Raw genomic sequence first — 25,661 nt, 5'->3', positions numbered from 1 at the left:
GGCTCAAACCCACAAACTGTGAGATCACGACCTGAGCCGAAGCCAGATGCTTAACTGACTGAGCCACGCAGGCGCCCTGTGGTGTGCAACTTTGACCTAATTTCTCTTCTGAACAACTTGACATACCCAGGGCCTCAAGCTCAATGCCTTCATCAGCTCTCTGCCCTTAGGATGGCCCTGTTCCTCTGTGCATGTCGGCCTCCAGCTCACATGCCTGAGGGCCTGTGTTCTTTCCAAAGTCTGTCATTTCTTTTTCTTGAATTTGCTCTTCTGTTTTTGTTGCCACTACCTTAGTCTAGGCTTCCTTTACTTTGTCACTTCATACCTTCTGTCTCCTATGTTCGAGCGTCCACTTAGCCATACCCTTGCCTTTTGGCTCTCTCCTTAGTCACTGAGATGAGTTTCTGAATGCCTCCAAATGCTGCCAGTTTTATTCATTTGTTTTCCATTAATCTAGTATAGCTGTATTTTAATACTAGAGGCACCAGAAGAAACCAAACCTGAACAAGAAAATAATTTCCTGGTTATGTGACTGGTGGACACGGACGGGAGGAAGTACAGGAAGAGGAAGGAAGTGAGATAATTTGGGAGGGACGAAACCTGAACAGTTAGAATGAGTTTCTGAGTTTGCAAACAGCAGTTTTCAGAGATGATTTTTATAAAAGGAATGTTCAGACTACTTGCCTGTGTTTCTGTATAACTGTCCACTAGCCTTTGAAGACTACGGATAATGCCCAGATAGGCATCATGAAAATGCTAAGGCTTCGACTGGTATTTCTGTCCGCGCCATGATAGTTGCCTCTGCTAATGGATGCTGCTTTTGGCTCTTTGATGGCTAAGAAGGTACTTGGCGAGGATCACACCGTGAATTAGGTGCAGGGGCAATGTCTCCCTCTACTCGATGCTCCATACAGAGAAGCACAGCTTCAGGACAGCACAGACTCCAAAGCCAGAGGGCTCAGATCTGGATTCCGACTTGCGCCAGGTGCCAGACTTCAAACAAGCTAAGCAATCTGTACGTTTCTTAGTTTTCTCCTCTGAAAACATGGGAGGAGAAAATGGCACCTATGCCTAAGGGAGCATGAAAATTAAGTCGAGTAAACGTATATGAATCCCATTCATAAAGTGAGAGCTCTTTGTTATTATTATTACCATTCTTTGGAATCCTTTGTTTAGCATGTCTTAATTTGTGACCAGTCTGGCGGAGTGCCCTGTACACATCCCAGGGAACAGTTGTTTCTTTCTTTCTGCATAAAGTTTTACCCTGCATCAGAGTGTCTCAGCCTCCACACAGTTGGTATTTAGGGCTAGATCATTCTTTGTTGTCCTAACTGCCCTGTGCACGTGAGATGTTTAGCAACATCCTTGGCCGCCTCTGCCCCAAATAGGTGACAATAACATCATCTCCCCAGTAGTGATAAGCTAAGGTGTCTCCAGACATGGCCAAATGTCCCGGGGACAGGAGGGACAAAGTATTCCTAGTTAAGAACCACTGGTCTAAACAAACTGAAAGACTGACATTTTTTAGTGATTTATTTCTAAACGTGATTTAGAAGACAGCTGCGCACCCCCTGGCTGATTTGCAGCTTTTGTCAGAAGAGGGTAGACAGGGGATGCACTTCTGAACTTCCTCTAAGTAAGTAGCATTTAAAAAGGGATCTATCTGCTAATTTCCTAAGATAGGGAAGGAGTTTGGGGAATTTACGATCCCCTGTTAATATGCAAGTTGAACGTTACCTGTAAGCCAAACTGTTCTGAAATTGTTAAATTAAATCTCTTTATTTGGTAAGAGCTCATACAGGGCCTGAGAGTAAGCGATGCTCCAGCTGGTGTGCAAGCCCCACTAATAATACCAGGATTTCTAGAACAGCTAGGAAAGAGTTGGAAATCCCGAGGGCTTACGGTGCCAACATTGGGATTGTTAAGGATAAGAAAACTTGCCAACGTTGGGGCGCCTGGGTGGTTCAGTCGGTTGAGCATCTGGCTTCAGTTCAGGTCATGATCTCGCAGCTCGTGGGTTCGAGCCCCGCCTCGGGCTCTGTGCTGACAGCTGGGAGCCTGGAGCCTGCTTCAGATTCTGTGTCTCCCTCTCTCTCTGCCCCAACCCACTCGCATTCTGTCTCTGTCTCTCTCAAAAATAAATAAACATGAAAAGAAAAGAAAAGAAAAGAAAAGAAAAGAAAAGAAAACTTACCAACATTGTATGTAGAACCAAAGAGAGGATGATACATAAAATACATGTGGTAGAAGGAAAAACTGAGAGTAAGTCATTTTCCTAGTCGAGAACTTTGGTAAGCACCAGCCATGCAAACATTAACATCATTTTTTGCTCAATACAATGAAAACAAAGCTGATTTTTTTTTTCTTATCATTATGCTTTTGGACACCTCTCCCTCTGTCGCATTTCCAATTTCTCCTCTGGAGTATTCCAGCCAAGAATTTGGCTTCACCAGAAAGCAAGGATCCTGGTCACAAAGAGGGGACCAGGTTGTCCGCCACCCCCCCCCCAGCATGCCCTTAAGTCTGACCTCAGGCCCAGAGCAGCAGAGAGCCAGTCTATGAAATAGGACAGTCATTCTGCATCTTCCCACGGGCATCCACAAAAGCACCACTCGGTTTCACCAATCTTTCCTGAAGTAAGGGAGAAACAGCAAGTGAATCCGACCTGCCAGATCAGAGCCCACAGTAACACTAGGAGGCATTGGCCAGAGAGGAAAGGTACCCACCTGGCTTGAAGCTCAGGTAGCCTTGCTTTTCAAGCCCAGCCCTGCCACTTAACCTCTCTGAGCCTCCATTTGCTCCATGTGATGTTTATGTGACGCTTCGAGATGGCACATTGAAAGTACCCACAGTGCCCAGCAGTGCCCAGCACCTGGAGACACTGTGGTGGTTGGTAACAAGACGCTAAAACAAAAATAGCAGTAATCATATTTACTGACCTTTGTGAGTTATAGTTTACCTATTATAAAACTCACTTGTTTTACATGTATACTGCAGGATTTTTTTCTATTTTCAGTCACTTTATTTATTTATTTATTTTTTTTTTTTTTAAATATAATTTGTTGTCAAGGTAGCTAACATACAATGTATACACTGTGCTCTTGGTTTCGGGGGGAGATTCCCATGATTCATCGCATACATAAAACACCCAGTGCTCATCCCAACAAGTGCCCTCCTCAATGCCCATCTCCCATTTTCCCCTCTCCCCTGCCCCCTCATCAAGCCTCAGTTTGTTCTCTATATTAAGAATCTCTTACGGTTTGCCTCCCTCTCTGTTTGAAACTATTTTTTCCCCTTCCCTTCCTCTTAACTTCTGTTAAGTTTCTCAAGTTCCACATATGAGTGTAAACATATGATATCTGTCTTTCTCTGACTGACTTATTTCACTTAGCATAATACCTTCCGGTTCCATCCATGTTGTTGCAAATGGCAGGATTTCATTCTTTCCCATTGCCAAGTAGTATTCCATTGTATATATAAACCACATCTTCTTTATCCACTCATTAGTCGATGGACATTTGGGCTCTTTCCATAATTTAGCTATTATTGATAGCACTGCTATAAACATTGGGGTGCATGTGCCCCTATGATCAGCACTCACGTATCCCTTGGATGAATTCCTAACAGTGCTATTTCTGGGTCATAGGGGAGATGTATTTTTAATTTTATGAGGAACCTCCACATTGTTTTCCAGAGTGGCCGCACCAGTCTGCATTCCCACCAACAGTATACTGCACTATTTTTTATAAATCATTACATTTACAGAGTTTTTTAACCATCACTACAATCCAGTTGTAGAAAATCTCCTTGCCCACACCAACTCCAAAAGATCCTTTATGCCCATTTTTGGTGAATGTTCTTCCCACCCCCAGCCCCAGGCAACCACTGATCTGCTTCCTGTTGCTGTAGATTGGCCTTTTCTGAACATCTCATATAGCTGGAGTCATATAGTAGGAAGCCTTCTCCCTCTGGCTCTTTTCATTTAGCGTAATGTTTTTACCTCAAATACTTTCAGTCCCTTTCCAGAAATATTAGTTTATATTTGGCTAATTCTTTACATTTTCCAGGTTCCCCTCTCGTCTTACCACAATAACTGTGAGGTAGGTACGGTCGTGCTTGTGTCCCCATTTCACAGTGGGGGAGACTGAAACGCAGTGACTTGTAAGAGGTCACCCAGCCCATCTGGTGGCAAAGAAATAACTAGAACCCTGTCCTGGTGTGAGACCATGGGTTTCCCACCGGCACTTATGGTACCACCACAGGGGAAGGCAGCATGCTCCTCCCTCTCTGATAGCAGAAGTTATTTATGAGCCAGGACAGGGGAAGGGACATGTTGGCAGACTGTTTGAAGATGTGAAGGGAAGGAAGCTCCGTAGAGAAGCCAGGCAGTAAAAATATGACAACAATGTACCCCAGGCCAGATGAGCCTTTGGCATCGAAAGAGAGGGAAAACCCCAGGGAGGAAATTCTGACTCAGACCTTCTTTCTATTTCCTTACTTTTCAGACGAGCATTTTTCCCCCTCCGTCCCTGAAACCCTCCATCAAGATCTATGAGTAGCCAAGGGTATTTTAATAGCATCAGTCAGGTATTGAGAATTTGAAGGACAACATCCATTTGGTTGGTTCACCAACCAGTGAAACACACTTGGACTCACACTTCATATTCAGATGGCATCTCAGTTTATTGTCATATGAAATGGTAAAAATTCTGAACATAGTCTCTTTTGCAAAAGTTCTTAAAAGTCACATCAAGATTGGGTTAACATGTAAGTGAGAGTCCTGTGGAGGGCCGTTCCGGGCCTTCGTGGAAACTAGTTCTGTGTAAGGACTGTGTGTAGAAGAGGAGTGGATGGGCTCTAAGCGAAAGCCTGAAGGCCTCTCTCTCTCTAAACTACATGAGAATGAGCTTTATGATCTCTATTTTTCATGCCTGTGGAGGCCTTTTTCTTTTTTGTGTTTGGCGTAGGTGGTCCTGTGAGGTGAAGCGGCATGGCGGGCGTATGTCCTCATGTTGCAAATTCCGAGGGGGCACAGGCCTATCTCTGTGTCTTCACCTCTTCCACAACCCCTGACACAGTGCTCTTCACGTACCAGGTTCTCAGTAATTCTTAGTAGGCGATTACTGCCTCAGCACTCACCGATATGTGCTTTATCTCGCAAACTAAAATAATACATACTGAGGGCAGGTCCAACCTATATTTCCAGAGCATCCCCTGTAGGTCCAGTAGGAACTGTGGGCTTAGAAATGTAGTCGTTTCTTAACAAAATGCGTATTCGGTTCACTTTAAGTCAATAAAGCGCTTTTGTCTCACTGGGCCGTGACGCCCAGGCAGGTGAGCATCAGCCTGAGAGAAGGCAGCTGGGAGACGCGGAGGGGAGCTGGCTTGATGTCTGGCTCTCTCCATCCTGGCCTGCTCTGTCCTGGTGGTGAAGCTCTGCCTGTCTCCGTTCCTCCCTCATGACCGTCTGCCCCCTGCCTTAGGTAGCGGGAGGGCAGTGCGGTGCAGCAGACGAGGCCCGCTGGGTCCCTTCTGTGACTCTGGAAGATGCGATTAGGCAGTAGCTTGTTACTTGTCTCAATCTGTCTGTGCAACGGGCAAAAAGGCCTGAGAATTCAGAGATGAATGAACAGCCTGTGAATGTGAGGTGTATATGGTGTATGTCGGTGTGATTGCGAATGAACAGGGCATATGGGCTCGTAGTGGGAGTGGTGGGTCTGTCACTTTGTCCCTAGGCACTGCTGGTGTGCACATCTGTGCAGTGTGTGTGTATATAGATGCAGGTATGAGCTCTTGGCTCCTTCCTGTAGGAACACTGTGGGGCTTTCACTGGGCCCACAGAATCAGGGGTTCTGTGCTTGTGCCATGGAAGAGAAGGTCATTTAGAAATATTAGGATGGGGGCGCCTGGGTGGCGCAGTCGGTTAAGCGTCCGACTTCAGCCAGGTCACGATCTCGCGGTCCGTGAGTTCGAGCCCCGCGTCAGGCTCTGGGCTGATGGCTCGGAGCCTGGAGCCTGTTTCCGATTCTGTGTCTCCCTCTCTCTCTGCCCCTCCCCCATTCATGCTCTGTCTCTCTCTGTCCCAAAAATAAATAAAAAACGTTGAAAAAAAAAAAAAAAAAAAAGGAAATATTAGGATGGAGTCCCTACTTCTCATTCTGGTTCTGAGCTTATAAATTGCCATCATTTAGATATTTCATCACCTTTGCCTATAGGCTTTCCCCAATAGCTTCTGTGTAACCCCCTATACATGCTTAACTGAAAAAAACCAAAAATGTGCCTACATCTCTGAGCCTGCTGGAAAGGCCAGCCTCACTGTGACCGTCAGCCCCAGGTTCAGGACTCGGAGACTAACCTGTGTGTATGTTTGTGCAGGTCGTAACAGCGGGACCTGGGACGCCAAGTCACCTTCTCCTGCTGCGCCGTCCCCAATGCCCCGGGCCGGGTGAGTACCTGCTGTGGAGAAGCAGCTCTGCGAGATGTGAGTGGACGCTCTCCACCACTGCTGTGGGCAGGGCCTCCTGGAATCCACAGAGCGGTCCTGCCTGAGAACCCCAGGGGGACGCGGGGCTTTTTCTGCTATTTCCCTCCAGAGGACCACAGCGGCCCAGGCTCAGATACAGGTGCACCTCACGTTACAGTAGGTGTGTTCCTGAAGGGTGTGGAAAACAAGCCCCACTGCCCTGTTCTCCTCCTCCACTCCCCTGGCGTGCAAGTCAGACTACGGGTCTCCTGCTGAAATAAAGAACCAGCAGTCTTTCCTCCCCTAAATTCTTAGTTAAGTCTTGAGTTCATTGACCTGTGTTCCGAAAGACAGAAGCTCCAGCGCCTGAATAATTTTGAGATCCGTGAGCAGGTTTCATCTTTGCTTTCTACTCCTCCACTTCTCTTTCGAGTAGTTAACGATATGTAAACAAACACGTGTACACCCAACAGCACACACTGGATTGTTCCATCAAAGGCCATACTGCCGAGGTTCCTTTCAAAGGTGAGATAAGAGAGTAATACTTTCTTATTGAATGTAAAAGAGCTTTGTAAACTGTTAGGTGCTGTAACGTATTAATATCACAAACAGTGACCCCCATAATTTTATATTGATTCAATAGGTTATTTTAAAAGCCCGCTTAAATATGTACAAAGCTGGCCTGCATGATTATAATCTTGATTCCGCCTCTGTGGAAAGCAAAGAAATTCTTAGGTTCAAAGGTTTATTGACCAAAATTTCTCCCTTGCCTGAGTTTTATCACTTTGGGCAAATTACTCAGTCTCTCGGAGCCTCAGCTTCCTAATCTCCAAAATGCAACAATAATATCCATTTTAAAAGGTCACTGTGAGGTTTAAGTAACATGAAAAGCCTAACCCAGAGACAGGCACTTGGGAATTGTTAGTGTCCGTCCCCCCATCTTCCAGCTCTGAGCCAAAAACAAAGAGAGAGAGACAGAGAAGGAGAGAGAGAGAGAGAGAGAGAGAGAGGAGGTGACAGTCTTTAAACACAGAAAAGAAGTATACACTCTTACAATATTCGATTATAATCTCTACCGGAACCAAGCTGAGACAAGCCCCTTCAGGACCACAAATCACAGTGGTTTTCACACTTGTGTTGGTCTTCGATTTCTCTGTTTGGGATGAAATCCTAGGTAAGTGTCTAGTAGAGAATAGTCACCTGAGGCAGGACAGCAGTGGGCAAGGAGGGGTGCTGGCTGCGGTTCCACCTGCTGGGCCATCCTATCTCCACTCGTGTCCATACGCTGTAGCCCGAGCTTACCCTTGGAGGATGGGAGGTCTCTGTGTCCATACTTTGAAAATACCGAGTCTAGTCCTCATTTTACGGACAAGGAAACTAAAGTTGCAACCAGCCTCACAGGCGAGGGAAAGAGGCCTGAGGTCACAGAGTAATCAGCAGCGGAACTGGAACAAGAACTCAGCTATCCTGACTCCCTGGCAACTGGCGCTCCCGTTTATCCCCAGTTAACTCTTAGCCATCTGTCAGCGGACTCTATCTGAAGCTGGGAGGATCAGGACTAAATCCCCATTCCATCCCCCTCTGCCCTTGAAGGATAGTCTCCCAACACACTCATATCATGTTTATTATTCTAGTTTAAATTGGAGAGTGAATGATAAGCAGTCAGCTCCACTTTATCTTTGTTATGTTTTAACAAAGCCCAATCTCTTTTTATCCTCCAGGAAAAAACCAGCTACCCCACTGAAGACAGTAAGTTAATTTTGCATTTAAATGTGTTTCATATTTCCTGCCATGCTTATTCTTATTCCCTTATTTAAAGTTGACAGTGCTTCCAGCTAAGGTGAACACAGCAATTTTAGCAACTGAAGTTGCCGCCCAGATGCTCCAAGAGAAATTTAGCTTCCTCAGTTAGCCAGGGAAGAGGCTGCATGGGAGGAGCTCATCCTCACTTAGCCCCGGGGGCGGGAGGGGCGGGGGGGGGGGGGGGGGGGGTGGGGGGGGCTTCACCGAGTGTGAGCAGCAGATCCAAGGTGGCAGCCGGGCTCCCTTCCTCCCCTGACATCTGCCTTCCCCATGGGGAGCGCCTGTGTCTGCTTTCCATCTGCCGGCCTGGGGGCTAATAGTGTATCAGGCACACACAGGCCCGACTACACTTGGATTCTGGCCAGAATGTGGGGAACCTGGGCCAGCCCACTGTCTGAGGAAGCCCCCCTTGACCTAGTGCCTACTCTGTAACCTGACATCTGCAGTCATTTAGCAAACACTGAGGTGGGGCCCTAAGACCAGAGCCAGAGGCCACATTCCCTCTGTGCAAGAGCTACTGGCCAGCAGCTACTGGGGGTCACGGCATCCGTGAGCCTTGTTGACAGGGCACGGAAGTCCCTACACCAGGGCGACACTGCCCCTTCCGTGATACACATCTAGTCCATTGCTGCTTATTGCAGATGTTGGGCTGGGAACTGGGTGCTTTTTATTGTTGTTCTTGTGACTGAAACAATAGCTATGCATCAAAGAAATGCCCTCCCCAAGTACTTATTTTAATAATGTTGCTTTGACATTTATTTCCACATCCCACCGTAGTGAATATCCTTGCCTATTTTTTTTAATAGACTCCACTTACGCCTCAACAGAACGCTTCAACTGTTTGTGAAGGTAAACCTGTATTATTCTGAAGGATGAGTATGTCCTCTCAAAGCTATTTTAATTAAGGATTTGTACATAAGTGTATTTCTAATTTGCTTTGACTACTTATAAAGCAATTGTGAATATGAAACTCGGGTTTCTAAATAAAGTGGCCTTGGCTTTGCAACAAGCAGGAAGGACCTGAGATTTTGAGCCAGTGTCTTTGGGGCAAGGCTGTCGTCTACACGCCCCAAACCTGCCTGTTTGGAGACATATGACTTGCCAGACACGGTTCTATGGCTTTACATAGATATGAAGACTTATTTAGAGGCATTCATGTATTTTAGAAACAATAGCTTAGTTACAGCAATGAAATTGATAAAAATCTGTTTATTTGAGCAAGTTCTTTTGCTAAGTGTTGAAAGTAATGTTTTCTGAATTCAAATGTCTATTTTAATACCTCACATCTTCAAATGTTTTTCTTCGTTTTATCGTATCCTTAAAACCTCACAAATACTTTTAACTGGAATTTTCCATTTAAAAAAACTATCTGTATTTGAAAAATATTGGGGGAAATAAAAAAAAAAAGAAAGAAGTAAGAACTATCCATAATCTCAACACTTAGAACACTATATAAAGTCCTAAACCTTCTAATTCTACAACTGAAGCTACCCAGTGTTAAAGCTGAGTATTCTCACCATTTCCTGATTTAACATGGGCACATCTACATAAAATGCTCTGGTTTCTTTGACGATGGATGTTGGACATTTTCTGAATGTGTCCTACACCTCGCCTGTCTGCTTCAACTGCTCCATTGTTTGTTTGTTTGTTTGTTTTTACATCTGTTTCCCACATCTTTCTTCCTCCAGGCTATTTTTGAGCTATCACTCCCTTTCTGCTATCTGGCTTTCATCTCCCTTTCCTCTGATGCTTTTGCCTCACTGTCCTTCCATACCTTACAGTTTTCTGTGCCTGTCGAGCAGGGAGCTCAAATTATAGTGGAGCCCTAGGGTGAGCCTCTGCAGGAAGTAAGCTCAACCCTGTGCAAATTCCATTGACTTCAGGAGCCTTTGAAAACCAGCCCAGAAGGAGCTCTTGGCATGTGCCACGCAGCTCCGGTGTCCTCATTCCCAAAGGGCTCCTAGTACAAGAGCTTGGCATGCTGTCTCTTTTGTGACTTGTCTCAGGGACAGAGGCAATAATCTTCCAAGCCCAGTGCAGGTGAACAGCCTCTTCTCACCTAGGAAGGAAACCCCTCCAGGACTGCAGAGACAAAGCAGGGTGGTCATCAGGCTGTGGGAACCAAGTGTGTTCATTGTTTCTCCTTCCGAAATTATCAAGTTGTAAAGTCATGAACAAAACATCTCACATGGCAGCTCAAAGTAGGGTGCCATAGACTTAAAACATTCTTCAGGGCCTCAAGGCTTCTGAATTTTGCTGCATTACATGAACCCCTCAAGTCTATTTTATCATTTATTTGAATCTTTGAGTTCATACTACTTTTACTCTTTTGGGGTCCTGTAACAGAAGACCCATAGTTCACCTTTCTTCCATGTGGAACACACACCCATAGACATACAGAGATTCTAACACACCCTAGACCAAATTTGAAGGAGAACAAAGCATTAAAATAATTTATCATCACATTTATCCATGGTCCAGCGGTAAAGTTCAACATAAATTCAGCATAAATTTCTTACATTTCAGGTTTACCCATTTCCCTGTGTACCAGTTATAACCCCACCCTTTCTTCTCCCACTCAGGAAAACACAATGAAATGCAAATGTGATTAACATTATTATCAGGATGACCTTGAATTTGCTCAGTTAATTTTGCAAAAAGAGTAGATTATTTGCAAACTCTCATATTTTACCTCTTATCAGTAAGAAATTACTTATAACACCTCTTATGACTAATGGAGATAAACTAAGTGTGTTGCAACACCTGTGTGAGGGATACAGGTGTGGGTCAAACTTGTTCGTCTCTGGCTCCCACCTTTACTCACACATTTAAAGGTCCAGCCCCCGTGGCTCAGTCCCCATGTATATTGCCACAGAACTGTGAGGTGTGCCTGCAACACTGCTGGGTAGGATGCCCGGTCCTAATAGTGCAAACACATCACCAGACTGACAGGTGCACAAACAGATGGCATCCTGGTGAAAGACGTGTTCATAGGAAAACATCGGACCAAATCCGTTTCTTCTCGGTTGATGTTGCTGGGTTGGGAACAGACATTTCACTCTAGTCTGATATGAAAACTTTCTCCATGCAGAAAAACCCATACCTGCTGAACGCCACCGAGCATCTAGTCACAGACAAGAAAATATGCAGTCATCAGTGTTTCCTCCTGCCCAGAAGTAAGAATCCCTTCCTTTAAAAATAAGTTTCCCTAACACCTGTATCGTTACATTGCATAGTGACATGGGCTTAGTGCTTGGTAAAGATCTGACATTCATTGTTTCGCAATTAAAATTTTTAAAGGGGTTAAGTAGGAAAGAACTTTAAAAGAACTTCTTAGACTCGCAAAGACCTAATATTTGGGTTTATTGGTCTTCACTAAAATCTAACACTTTAGTCAAGGTCCTTCCTTTTCAAAAACTAAAGGGGATAGTTTTACTTACCTTGAAGGTTTTGGTGCCTTATCTGTCCTTCGATATGTTTTATTGGCCATTTGGGTTGACTCCTTTGTGATGCCCCTGCTCAGAGCATCTTCAGTACAAGCAAAATGTCAGACTTGTTCATCTTGTGCTTTGCCCTTTAATTAATCTGAAATTCTTCCTTGCAGACAAATCCATCACAAACCTGTACCTCTGCCAAGTAAGTACGGTGAAACATGAAAAACAATATCACGTTGTAGGTAAGGCTGGATTTTCATGTCTGAGCAACACTTCCGGCTGGAGGACCTTAGTACCCTCTCTGACTTGTTTCCTTTTCTGTTGGAGCCACAATATTTATTTCAGGACACCTGAGTGGCTTGCCTGGTTAAGCGTCCAACTGCTGATTTCGGCTCAGGTCGTGGTCTCTTAGTTTGTGATCAAGCCCCTCATCAGGCTCTGTGCTGACGGTGTGGAGCCGGCTTGAGATTCTCTGTCTCTCCCTCTCTCTCTCTGCCTCGCCCCCACTCACACTTGCATGTGCACACTCTCTCTCTCTCTCTCAAAACAAACAAACAAATGAAGATTTTAAAAAAGAGTATTTGTTTCATGGAGTAATTTTCAAAAGTAAATAAATCTGAGATCATTTTTCTTTTTTTAGTATTGATTCAATATGTTACCAGTCATACTGGGCATCTTTTATATTTAATTTTTTAATAAAAATAGTACAACTGTTTTCAAAATAAGATTAAGTACCTGATATATTGCTTTGTATATACAAGGTCTTCAATAAATGATAGTTATTGAAATTAAATCTAAAAGACACTTTGATGCTCATAAAACATATCCATAAAAGCTACCCTAAAAATATTTGGCAAATAGCTGGATAATTTTCCCAAGGCAAATAGAACATCACCCTAAAAACATATGAAGTCGGACTTGTAGAACAGAACTGCCCAAACTTTGATTTCCCTTCTACTCAAATGTAGGAAAAAATGAAAAAACAAAACCTCAGTGTGCATGGGTAATTTGGAAGATATTCCAAAATAAGCAAGATTTGGTAAACATAAATAAAGAAAATAATTGTTATAAACAAAAAAATTATGTGCATTTATGTTAATCAGTTTTCAGGTTTCAATTAGATTTTTTATTTATCTTAAATAAATGAAATTCAAACATATATATAAAATACATATGTATTCTTAAATTCTGAACACAAAGTGCAAATGGTTTGGCTACAGAAATTTTCTTTTTCACTGTGTAAAGCTTTATTATACTTTTTATTGTTTTTCAACCTAAGTCATTTTTTCAACTGACAAATCCTTACTAACCATCTGTCACATGCCAGACACTGTTCTAGACACAGGGTAGACAGCACTGAACAAAACAAATGAATCCCTGCCCCTATGGAGCTTCTATTCTACCAGGGGAGATAGACAAAAACCAGAAACAACTGGATAAATCATATGCTATCGGGTAAACGTTAAAGTGCTATAAAGAAAAAGAAAGCAAGTTGGCAGGGGTAGGGTCACAGAGTAAGGGAGGCAGTGGAGTCTGCTGTTTCGGATGGGGCGGTCAGGGCCTCAGCTGGAAAATGGGGTCTAATAGCTCCTCCCACAATGGGCCCAGGTGAGGACAAAATGAACTAAGATGTGGAAAGTAGAACAGGACTGGCACTTATTCCAGGGTCAGAAAATATCAGGCTTGAACTCCCCTAACTGCCCAAGCTGCAATAACCACCAACCACCTTATACTGTGTGGCCTGGGAGAGCCTGACCCCCCACCTTCTGTGGCTGTGCCCACCCAGGAGTACTGTCCCGACCCATGAGAGCGCACCCTTCCTTCACGCCCAGCCTTGCTGGGCCCACCAAGCCATCACTGCCCGATCCTGTTACAACGGGTGGCTGTCGCTTTTGAACATCCAGGAGAAGACATCTAAGCCTGTTTCTCCTGCATGCTTCCCTTCCTAATAAAGGACAATTCTGGTTGCTCTGGTCAAAAACTTAGAGTTCCCCAGGACTGCTGGCTTGCTTGCTTGCTTGCTTTTTTATTTTTATTTTTTTTATTTTTATTTATTTTTTTATTTTATTTTTTTTATGGAACGCTTCACGAATTTGCATGTCATCCTTGCACAGGGGCCATGCTAATCTTCTCTGTATCGTTCCAATTTTTAGTATATGTGCTGCCGAAGCGAGCACATTGCTTGTTTTTTTAAAAAAACTTTTTAAATGTTTATTTTTGAGAGAGACAGAGACAGACAGTGTGAGTGGCAGGGGGAGCAGAGAGAGAGGGAGACACAGAATCCGAAGCAGGCTCCGGGCTCTGAGCTGTCAGCACAGAGCCTGATGAGGGGCTCGAACCCACGAACTGTGAGATCATGACCTGAGCCGAAGTCGGATGCTTAGCCCACTGAGCCACCCAGGCATCCCTCGCTTGCTTTCTTCACACACCTTCCAGCTATTCTTTCAAAATATGATTGATATCCAACCATCCACTGCCACCATCTGTTCTGGGCCATCATCGTCTCCTGCCTGGGCTTGCAAGGACACCAAACTGGCCCCTTCTCTCTGCCCTTGCTTTCTTGGATCTATTTCCAGCCCTGGAGCCAGAGTGACCTTGTTGAAAGGCAGATTACATTACTACTCTGTTCAAAACCCTCCAAAAGCTTCCCATACCGTGTCTGTTAAGGCTCAAGTCATGCTAAGGGGTCCACCAAGTCCTACACCGCTGGTCCCTTCATTACCTGGTGTCTGACTTCATCCCTTATTTTTCTCTCCTTTTCCCTCCACACTCCAGGCACAGTGACCCCCTCTCCATCCCTCAAACATGCTAGGCCCCTTGCCCTATTCCCCTTACCTGGAACACTCTTTCCTGAGATATCTGCATGCCTCCTCCCTCTCTCACTGCAGATCTTACCTAAATGTCACCTCAGTGAGGCCTTCCCGACTAGCCTATTTCAACATATTGCTTTTCCAAAGCTAACCCCAACCCCCTTCCCTGCTTATTTTTCTCCTTGCACTTACAACTCTGTAATATTGCATACATATTTCTTATGTCTTTATTGCCTGTCTCAATCACTCCATTAAAACTTAAGCTCCATGAGGGAAGGGCATTTTGCTGTTTTGTTTGACCGCTATATATCTATCCCCAATGCCTTGATCCATGGCAGGCACACGATGATGAATGAATGAATGAATGAATGAATGTAGTATTTTCTGTATTTCATGTGTCTCTATTTAGACTATATAGACTCTATTTAGACTATAAACTCCTTGAGGAAGTTTATGCCTTAAGGCAGCAATTTTCACATGTCTTGGTCTCAGGACCGTTTAAACACTCTTAAAATCATTGCAGACCCAAAGACCTTTGGTTCACATGTTTCTTTCTATTGATACTTAGTGTATTAATTAAAACAGACATTTAAAACATATTTATTAATCCATTTTTAATTAAAACTTTTATTTTTTCCTTTAAAAATGTTAAACCCATTACATGTTAACATAAAATATTTTCATGAAAAACCACTATATTTTCCAAACAAAAACAATTGAGTGGAAAGAGTGGCATTGTTTTGCATTTTTGAAGTCTCTTTAATGCCTAGACTAACAGGGACAGCTGGATTCTCATATCTGCCTCTACATTCAATCTGTTGCGATGTTTTTCTGGCTGAAGTATATGAAGAACTTTGGGCTTCACAAAGATACGGATTTGGAAAAGACCTCACAACCTCTCTGAAAGAATCCTGGGGATTCCTGAGGTCCTCAGACCATGCTTTGAGAACCACTGCAATTAAGGATTTTTTTTGGTGTGTGAATGATTTGTCAGTGTGTGTGCCCCCTGCAGCGCCTAGCACAGTGTTAAGAGTATGGACATAATAACTTCTCAAGATAAGATGAAGACCCCGTTGATTTTTCAAATCCCTTCCAGGATTTCCAGAAGGGGGAAGCCCAGCTGTGGATGGCCAATTTTCATCTAACCCTCATTTGTCAGAACAGGTATGAATGAACTCTTATTGCTACCATTAAAATGCAGGAAAGGGCGTGTTTTCTTGTAAGGGGTTTGGGGTAAAGCTTGAGGACAGACTGTATTTTAAAAGTCAGCTTGTGAGTTATCACTTGCTGATGGATACAGACTACACTTTTCTTTTTCAGGGATTAAGTCCCTGCTCGATGTATTCCACTTTGTATTCTAGATGCCCTAAATAACAATCGTGTTTCTTCAAAACTAGCAAAGAAGTATGTTGTTTTTATTGTTCTTCCTCTCACATAGATTCTATTTAAACTGTGTAATTTTCTCAGAATAGATCTGTGGAAGCATATGATATTAAAACACACAACGCAGCACAGTTTTTAAAAAGACAGAGAAAGAACTCTGTATGCCCTTGGGCAAGTCTCCCTAAGCTTTCTCAGATGTCAAATAGGGATGATATTATGTGTCCTTCTTGCCTTCAAAACAGTTAAAAGAATCAAATAAGATAATATTTGGTAAAAACATTTTGGAAATTAAGAAGCACTCCACAAAGCAACAACAATAAGATCACAATAGAAAGGGAGATTATAACTTATTTAGGAGGAAGGAATAAATGGCTCAGGAATCAGGCAGGATTGATTGATTGATTGATTGATTGATAAGAATGCTCAAACACTAAGGCCAAATGAGAAAAAAGTCAATTATGTAATCCTGTGATTGATCAAAAGAAGCAGAAAACTCATTTTCAAATTACTGGTCCAAACACAGATTTGTCTTGGTAATGCAAAGTGGGACTTTGTTTTCAGTGCACAGAAGGTACTGTGCTACTGACATTCTTTTCCATTTCACAGGAAGCTGACATCCACTGCAAGCCGTGGTATGCCGGTGCCTGCGATCGAAAGTCTGCTGAGGAGGCTTTATACAGATCAAACAAGGTTTGACCATTTAAAAGACGTTTTTAATGTTTATTCATTTTTGAGAGAGAGAGAGAGAGGAGAGAGAAACAGAGCCTGAGCAGGGGAGGGGCAGAGAGAGAGGGAGACACAGAATCCGAAGCAGGTTCCAGGCTCCGAGCTGTCAGCACAGAGCTGGACGTGGGGCTCGAACTCACAAACCATGAGATCATGACCTGAGCTGAAGTCAGATGCTTAACCCACTGAGCCACCCAGGTGCCCCAGGTGTGACCATTTTTAAATCCCATATTCTGTTCCCAGTCTACTATAGGCACAGCTGTCATCCCAATAATTCGCTGACCAAATAATTGCAGCGATTATAGATGCAGGGATCTTTTTTATTTACTTATTCAAGAGCCATTGCCATCCCCTCCTGTCCTTCAAGCATCTCCCTCTTTGTTCCTACATCTTATTTCTATTTGTCCTTCCTTTGCAAGGATCCATAGGCCCCACTGCTCTCCAAACAGTGGGAGAGAAGGCTGCAAGGGGCAGATCGCTGTAAGGCTTGCTCCTACATGAGATCCATTCAGGAGTGAGAAGTAACAGTCTATTTTGGATCAATGCATGGGTTAAAAGATCAAGGTCAAGGTGGCAGAAAGTACCTGGAAGTAAATTTTTAGAGAGTCCAAGGCAAATCATGTAGGAAACACTAGAAGCAGTTAGTTTAGAAAATCCAAAATTAAAGTGCCACCTTTCCCTTTCTTGCTCTTTCCTTCTTCCTTTTTTTTTTTTCACTTGCACCTACTTTGTCAGAATATATGACATTTACATACTGGTTTTTGCTACCTTTGCTCTAGTCCTACCTCTACAATTAAATATATTAAATGCTTTCCATTCATCCCTTTGCTGGCTGGCTTTCCAGTTATCTCTTTTTGTTTGACAAATCTCACCTTGTAGTAGATTCTCAGGAAGGACTATGTTTACATTATTCCCTGAGTTCTTGCACATTCAAAGCTGTTTTTTTTATAACCTGATAACCTGGAGGATACCTTGACAGCTTATAAAAACCCTTGTCTTGAGTTTTGAAAGTGTTGCTCCATTGTATGGTCTTGTTGTTTTTTTTTTAAGTTTATTTTCTTTTTTGAGACAGAGAGAGAGAGAGCACACACATACACACACAGAGGGGAGGAGCAGAAAGAAGGAGAGACAGAATCCTAAGTAGGCTCCATGCATCAGCACAGAGCCCAATGTGGGGCTCGAACTTGTGATCCATGAGATCACGAACTGAGCTGAGACCAAGAGTCAGACGCTTAACCAACCGAGCCACCCTGGTGCCCCACCTTGTTTTATAGGATGTTTTTGAGAAGTCCGATGCTAATGTTATTTTCTTACCCTTATGTGTAATTTCATATTTTAGTCTGAAGGCTCTGCAGACCTTTTGTTTTTAAAATCTCATAGTTTTCTAGAATGTATCTCTGAGTTGATTTTCAGGTCAATTTTTTCAGATAGATGGAACCCCTTTCTATATATAGATTTAAGTTTTCTCTTATTTCCAATAAATTTATTTCCAATAAATTTATTTTTCCAACAAATAAATTTTCCAATAAAATTCCAGTCTTAAACAGTAGTTCTCTTCTATTGTTTTGTTTTTCTCTTCAAGGATTCAAATTACATGCATTTTGGGGCTTTTTTGTCTTTCTTCCATTTAAACCACTCTGACCCTATTGTATTTCTCCTTCTTCTTCTTCTTCTTCTTCTTCTTCTTCTTCTTCTTCTTTTAAATCTCCTTTTTTGTTGTTGTTTTCTGTCTTGGTTGCTTCCATGCCTTCCTTTACTCATTTATCGTATCTTCATTTAAAGGTATTGTCCCTTGGGCATCTTGTAATTTCCTCATTTCTGACCCAGATTTGTCTTTCTCTTCAGTTTCCTTCCTGAGTTTGATGAACTCTTGGTGCATTTCTTCCTTCTGCTTTTTGTCCATTTTTTGTTCAAAATTTTTGAATTTCTGATATAGAATATTTATTTTTTAAGTTTTTAAATTATGTATTCATTTTAAGTAATCTCTACACCCAACATGTGGCTCAAACTCACGACCCCAAGATTAAGAGTTTCATGCTCTACTGCCAGACAGACACCCCTAGAATATTTTATAAAATATTTAATTAATTTGGTATGTTGTGTTACAGTTTTTTCTGCTTCAGTATAAGTTTTGGGGAAGAGAATTCTCATCACATCAAATGTTTTGATTCCCAATTTCTGCTTTCTTCTCATAGTACTTTTAAATGGAATTTGTTTCGTATTTCTTTTAGTCATAGGTAACTTGTAGACATGGTTCCTAGTTCAAGAGTGCCCTTTTTATTTAATCTTAATCTAAAGATTAAACATTTCTAAATCTATAAATATAACATCTTATTTCATGCATCAAAAAGCTGGCATTGACCTCACTCCGGATTTTCTGTAAGTATATATTTTACTGAAGTATTTTCTTGGAAAATAATAAACTATAATCAATGATGAAAATTACATAGCTCAATAATTACATTTTGAATATAATGTAGGTATGAACTGATTAATAACCTGTGAAAACATAAGTATACTCACCGTAATCATGTTTTTCTTTTAATAAACAGGATGGATCATTTCTTATTCGGAAAAGCTCCGGCCATGATTCCAAACAGCCATATACACTAGTTGTATTCTTTAATAAGCGAGTATATAATATCCCTGTGCGATTTATCGAAGCAACAAAGCAGTATGCTTTGGGCAGGAAGAAAAATGGTGAAGAGGTCAGTAACATCTCTTTTAATCCAACTCTATAACTATGTATTGAGCACAATGATGTCATAGTGTGTTAGGTGCTAGAAATGAAGAGAAAGGATGCAAGGGCACTCGGTGTGAGGCTTGCATACATGTCATAAAAAGAGTACAAGATAAAATACTGTGTTTAGGCAGCATAATCTACAGAAGACAGGAGGATAGACTTGCATGATGTAAAGGCTGCACTTAGTCCCTTTATCCTGTTACTTAGTGGACTCAGTCTGATTCAGTATTTTGGTTCAGAGGAATATAGAAATCAAAGTTGAAATGTCAAGTAGAATTAATGTTGTAAGAATGAAGGTCAGTGTCCAGAGCTCCTAAGTCGAGAACTAGGATCTCAATTCAAATACCAAAGCAGATGACCAAGGGGGCACCTGGGTGGCTCAGTCGCTTGAGCATCCAACTTTGACTCAGGTCATGATCTCACGGTTCGTGAGTTCGAGCCCCGTGTCGGGCTCTGTACTGACCGCTTGGAGCCTGGAGCCTGCTTCGGATTCTGTCTCCCTCTCTCTCTGCCCCTCCTCCACTCATGCTCTGTCTCTCTCTCAAAAATAAATAAACATTAAGAAAAATTTAAAAGTAGATGACCAAGGAAGGATCAGAAGAGATGCAGAAACTTGTGTTGATATATTAGATTCCCATGGACCCAAATGAGCTTTTGGGCCTCCAGCAAGAGAAAAGCATTACAGTAGGTCTTGAGTACTAACAAGATTTAAAGTCCAACCCCTCTTTAATCTGGACTAAACTCAATGTTTACCATACCTCTTCTTAGCCAGTTTGTTTTTATAAGTGAGCCCTGAAATATGGGCTGGAATAATCCATAAATGGTCAGAAAGGGAGTGAAACTTGTACTGGCCTGGAGTAATGGGTTGAATTTGAGTAGCTAAAATGAAAGTTAAAGATGAGAAGGAGAAAAGTGGAAAGAACAATCTAAGCAGAGGAAATAGCATTTAAAAATTCAAGTTAAGAAATATTTATTTTCAATACTCCTTCAGAAAGAGCTATACCCATTCCGAACCCAGCACTTGTTAGAAAGCATCTGAATTGTTAGAAATTGTCATAATTGTCATCTTCTCCACTAGATGAGGCCACGGACTAAAATAGGTCTTGCTCATCTCTGTATTTCCAGAATCACAGAAGAATAGCTGACTTTAGTGGATATTTGATATATACTTATTAAATGATGAATTTATTTGTTGATTGATTACAGGCAGGAGAGTAGCATTTGTAAAACAAACCGATAAGGTCTTCTGTCAATAAATATATTCTTTATTTTGCCTTTTTTTTAATTATAAAAAAATTCATATCTTAAAATTTACCATATTAGTCATTTTTAAGTGTGTAGTTTAGTAATGTTAAATATATTTGCAATGTTGTAAAACAGATCTCCAGAGCTTTTAATCTTGCATATTTGAAGTTCTATGTTCATTGAAAACAACTCCCCTTTTCCACTTTCCCCCAGTCCTTGGCAATTATCATTCTACTTTCTATTTCTATGAATTTGACTGCTTTAGATACCTAATATAAGCAGGATCATACAATATTTGTCCTTTTGTGACTGGCTTATTCCATGTAGCATTATATCCTCAAGGTTTATCCATGCTGTGCATTATGTGACAAGATTTCTTTCCATTTTGAGGCTGCATAGTATTCCCTTATATTGTATACCACAGTGTGTTTATCCACTCATCTGTTGATGGACCTTTGGCTATTGTTGATGGCTCTCATAAATAGTTCTTCTATGAACATGGGCATGAAAAGGTCTTTGAGACCCTGCTTTCAGTTCTTCTAAGTATATATCCAGAAGTGGGATTGCTGGATCATATGGTAGTTCTATTTTAAAATTTTTGAGGAGCCTCCATATTGTTTTCTGTAGTGATTACCTCATTTTACAATCCTACCAACAGTGCTCAAGGGCTCCAACTTTTCCACATGCCTCCCAAACACGTGAAGTTTTCTGGGATTTTTAAATAGTAGTTATCTTAATGGGTGAGAGGTGATATCTTACTGGGATTTTGATTTGAATTTCTCTGGTGATTAGTGATTTTGAGCATCTTTTCATTTGTATATCATCTCTAAAGAAATGTCTATTCAAGTCCTTTGCCCATTTTTAAATTGGGTTATTTGATCTTTTGGTTTTGTGTTGTGGGAGTTCTTTATATATTCTAAGTTTTAAACCATTGTCAGATAGGTGATTTGCAAATATTTTCCCCCATTCTATGGACTGCTGTTTCACTCTTTTGATTGTGACCATTGATGAACAGAAGTTTTTAAATTTAATGTAGCATATTTGTCTATTTTTGGTTTTGTTGCCTGCGTTTTTTGGTGCCATATTCAAGAAATCATTGCCAAATACAATCTCATGAAAATTTTCCCCTGTTTTCTTCTAGGAGTTTTATAGTTTGGGGTTTTATTTTGCCTTTAATAAGGTCTCAGATAATCAGAAAATGCAAAAAGCCCTGAAACTGAAGACACAAAACATAGATCAAGACCAAACTTGGGTTTTAAAATATAGATTGCATTATCATTTAAAACCAGTTAAATCTTTCTCCCTCTTTCTCTGATCCTCCCCTGTTCATGCTCTCTCTCTCTCTCTGTCTCAAAAATAAATAAATGTTAAAAAAAAAAATTTAAAAAAAAGGGGGGGGCGCCTGGGTGGCTCAGTCGGTTAAGCATCCGACTTCGGCTCAGGTCATGATCTCACGGTCTGTGGGTTCGAGCCCCACGTCGGGCTCTGTGCTGACAGCTCAGAGCCTGGAGCCTGTTTCAGATTCTGTGTCTCCCTCTTTCTCTGACCCTCCCCTGTTCATGCTCTCTCTCTGTCTCAAAATAAATAAATGTTAAAAAAAAATTTTTTTTAAATAAAACCAGTTAAATTTTAACAGAACTGTCTGCTTTTTCCTACTCAGAAAAAAACGTCATTCTCACTGAAACCTTTATCTGACAAATCTTTCAAAATAGATGCTCTTCATTAGTAATCATTGGTAGCAGATGATGGTGATCCTAGTAGGGCAGAGTGACTTTGGATGGATGGTTTCATTCTAAAGCCTCCCCAGGCCATGGTCCAATACTTCTTTAAGAGGGTTAAGGGTAGGTGAGGGAGCTGTCATGTTTAGAACTCCTGAAACTCTCTCATATATTTTGAACTCTCAGAGGGACTCTGGACTCTCTTGTCCTGCTAAGGAAACTCTGGTAAATAGTGATTCCTTTTGGCTTAAAGAGTCTTTATCACTATCACTCCCTACATATCCACCCTATAGATACCAAAAAAAGAAAAAAAAGGGGGGAAAAAGCATATTATTATAATGGTATCTGGAAGTGCTGACAGAGTCCATTAAAACTCTTAAGTTATCTACAATAAAAAGGTTATTTCTCCCATATACTGAACATCTTAATGGAAAATTAAAACTTTGGTTACATGATGTCAACCATATGGATATTGTGAAAAGTCTGTTTGCCTATATTTGCGTAGAAAAAGAAACCAATTGATTAACTGTTCAACTACTTTATGCAGTTGTTTTGGCATTATATAGATACAGTATTGAGTAATTTTATAGCTTTGATATCTATTTGCTTTATTTTATGGACCATGGGATTTTGAGTTATCAGACAGTTTGTTTTTCTGTCCATGTATGAATATCTCAAAAACAATGAATTACTATAGACAAAAAAAAAAAAAAAAGCACTGATGGGAAATTGCAACTAAGTTATGCTCATTCTACATCCAATATGTTTCAACTCTCAACTCTGCTCCCTACTTCACACATTTCAACTCACCTCAACTCCATATTTCAAACATTTCAAATGCCCAAACACTCCAACAAAGAAATACTCAAAAATATTCAGGGACTAGAATGACAGACTGAGATGTTTGTTTGCGTAGTTATAGCAACTCTCTCCTGTGTTTTCTGGGTTCAGAACACTTTTGCTTGGAATCCACTTAAAAGAGATTGTGCTATTCCATTTCCTGGTTCTTTCGTCCATCAATTTAACTTCCAACTGCATTCAATTTAACAACATGCTATGCCAAGCAAACAGAATGAATATCATTGATTTCATTGGCGATTGACAAAGAGCTGAGTGATTGAAGAGAAAGCTAAGAAATAAAAACTGAAGATACTTGAAGGTCCCTGTCTCTTACCTCTCCTCCCTGACCTAATATTCAGATAGCCAATTATCTAAAAGACAACAGGTATTTCATTTGAAAAAGTTGACCAGTATTCTGAATACTTTATTCAATATATAGATATTTAGAAGGTATTCAAATAACTAAAAACTTTTAATTCTGGATGTTTGTCTTTATATGAAAAATTAAAATACAATAAAATCAATTGGTAATAATTACTAAATTTATGGCAGTGTGACAAAACAATAACTACCTTTTTGAAAATGACTCTAAATGCATTTATTTATGATTGTGAGCTCATAGCACTTTTTTATAATCAATGCATTTCATTTCCTGTTCTGTGTTATATTTATTTTGTGTTCCTTTCAACTATTGATAATTTTCCAGAAGAATATTTTAAAATCCATAGACAATAGGAATTAAAATTTGGGAAAATAAATATCTATGGCAAGAACTTGGCATGGATTACATTATTAATTACCTCTAAATTAATTATTAATTAGCTCTGGGAGCTAGAGCAGAAATGGAAATATGAGAATTTGTAAAGCTTCTTTATTCAAAAAGGAAAACAAAATAAAACAAGCATGGATTAATCTGGAAAATAGTTCTTCTGACACCAAATTCTAGGGTTAATTTATTACATCAGTCCTTATATCTAAGATTTGTGCAACATAACAGATAGTCTATGTTTTGTAAAAATGTAGAGAAACTCAGTGTGCGACAGTTTTACACTTGTTACCAAATAAAAAACTATTAAAATATTGCATCATAACTCAATGAAGTAATTTCTCTAAGGGGTTCCACTAATTTAGGCTGCCAGTGTTTTTAGTGTTACCAAATATAAGAAAGGCCAGAGTTTGTCACCTCAAGTGTTACACCCTTTGTTAAATTAGACTTTTTTGGGTAGAATGTCTGCTGAGACCTAGTAACTTTGACTAACTTGAGAAAGTGGGAGAAGATGGGAGGAGCAGAGCTCTAAGTTAATGTGAATTCCAATGTTTAATTCATTTATCTTTTCTTGCTCTAGTACTTTGGAAGTGTTGCTGAAATTATCAAGAATCATCAACATAGGCCTCTGGTTCTTATCGACAATCAGAATAATACAAAAGATTGGACAAGATTGAAATATGCAGTTAAAGTTTCATAGATTTCTTGAAAAAGGTCAACATCATTGCTTCAGACATTTTCCTTATTTCTACTTTTGAGAAAAAGCCCCAAAACTTCATATTTTGGATTATGAACCATCCACTAATAAGATAGAAGATGGAGACAGCTATTGAGGTGGTCACCCATATCTTTATAAGAAGCTCACGCGGACTTGTCCTACTGTCTGACCTGATGAACTGTGAATATTTGGTGAGGTTGCGTTATCATGCTACTAAAATTCTCTAAATAAATGTCTTTATTTAAAAGAAACAGGTGTAAAGTCTTTTTAGTCATGTAAGAAAATAACACTCTATTTTCAAAATAAGAAAATAATACTCTTGGATTAAAACAGGGCTGCTGGAAATTTGGGCCACCACAATGGTCACTGGTACACTACTGTAATGCCTACTGCCAATGCTTGACAATTATGTCTTGGTTGAACTTTTAATGTGTAGAAAATACGATATAGATAATGTACAATATTTATAAGTGCAAATTAAGGGGGATGTAATATTCCTTTTTGTGAGTGCCCCCAACCATGGGAGATGTATACAGATATGAACTTTCTAGAAGTTCTTGTCCATGATTAGGTTGTTAGCTTTGGTCTATCCTCTTTGATTATACCCTCTTTGATGCATGTCTATTAAGTGGACCCCTAAGCTTGATTTGAGATTCCAAGTGGGGTGAGAACAAAACTAGACTAAAAGCCTAAGGAAACATCGCACAGAACTAGGGCAGAAAAGCAGACATTGATGAACACTAAGGAATAAAATAGATACCATTATGAACAGTCACATCCAAGGCCTTAGATCATCCCAGAAATGTAATATATTTTGTTATATCAAAGCTTTTTATTCTCATACTTTTTAGGCAGCACTTAAATGATAAGGCAGCTAATTAAGATAAATCTAATAAATTAAGTGAGGAATACACTTGATCACTGAATAAGACAGCAACGTCTGAAACTATTTTGAAAGGTTAGAAGGCAATATTTCAGAGTAACACACAGACTCACTTGTAAAGATAACTGT

The 25,661-nt window shown here is 40.8% G+C and overlaps 1 protein-coding gene and 1 non-coding gene across 4 annotated transcripts in view; one reads left to right on the top strand and one right to left on the bottom strand.

Moving 5' to 3' along the window:
* Positions 1 to 25,515, top strand: part of BLNK (B cell linker) — a 75,641-nt gene extending 50,126 nt beyond the window's left edge. The window contains exons 10-18 of one of the 3 annotated variants that reach the window (XM_007080123.3): positions 6,376 to 6,445; positions 8,185 to 8,212; positions 9,073 to 9,115; positions 11,358 to 11,442; positions 11,871 to 11,902; positions 15,607 to 15,674; positions 16,500 to 16,583; positions 19,172 to 19,327; positions 24,512 to 25,515. In XM_007080123.3, coding sequence (XP_007080185.2) covers positions 6,376 to 6,445; positions 8,185 to 8,212; positions 9,073 to 9,115; positions 11,358 to 11,442; positions 11,871 to 11,902; positions 15,607 to 15,674; positions 16,500 to 16,583; positions 19,172 to 19,327; positions 24,512 to 24,631 — 686 coding nt within the window. In that variant the 3' untranslated portion in view covers positions 24,632 to 25,515. The remainder of the gene's footprint in view (positions 1 to 6,375; positions 6,446 to 8,184; positions 8,213 to 9,072; positions 9,116 to 11,357; positions 11,443 to 11,870; positions 11,903 to 15,606; positions 15,675 to 16,499; positions 16,584 to 19,171; positions 19,328 to 24,511) is intronic. The other 2 variants (XM_007080124.3, XM_042960009.1) reach the window with 2 other exon arrangements.
* LOC122232199 lies at positions 13,770 to 13,877 on the bottom strand. The gene has a single exon (XR_006209545.1). It is a non-coding gene; the product is annotated as a U6 spliceosomal RNA (small nuclear RNA).
* Positions 25,516 to 25,661: the final 146 nt, after the last annotated feature.

This window comes from Panthera tigris, chromosome D2 (genome assembly GCF_018350195.1).
Source record: "Panthera tigris isolate Pti1 chromosome D2, P.tigris_Pti1_mat1.1, whole genome shotgun sequence".
Classification (NCBI taxonomy): Eukaryota; Metazoa; Chordata; class Mammalia; order Carnivora; family Felidae; genus Panthera; species Panthera tigris.
Note: the sequence above shows the minus strand (reverse complement) of the source record. Positions and strands in the feature narration are given on the sequence as shown.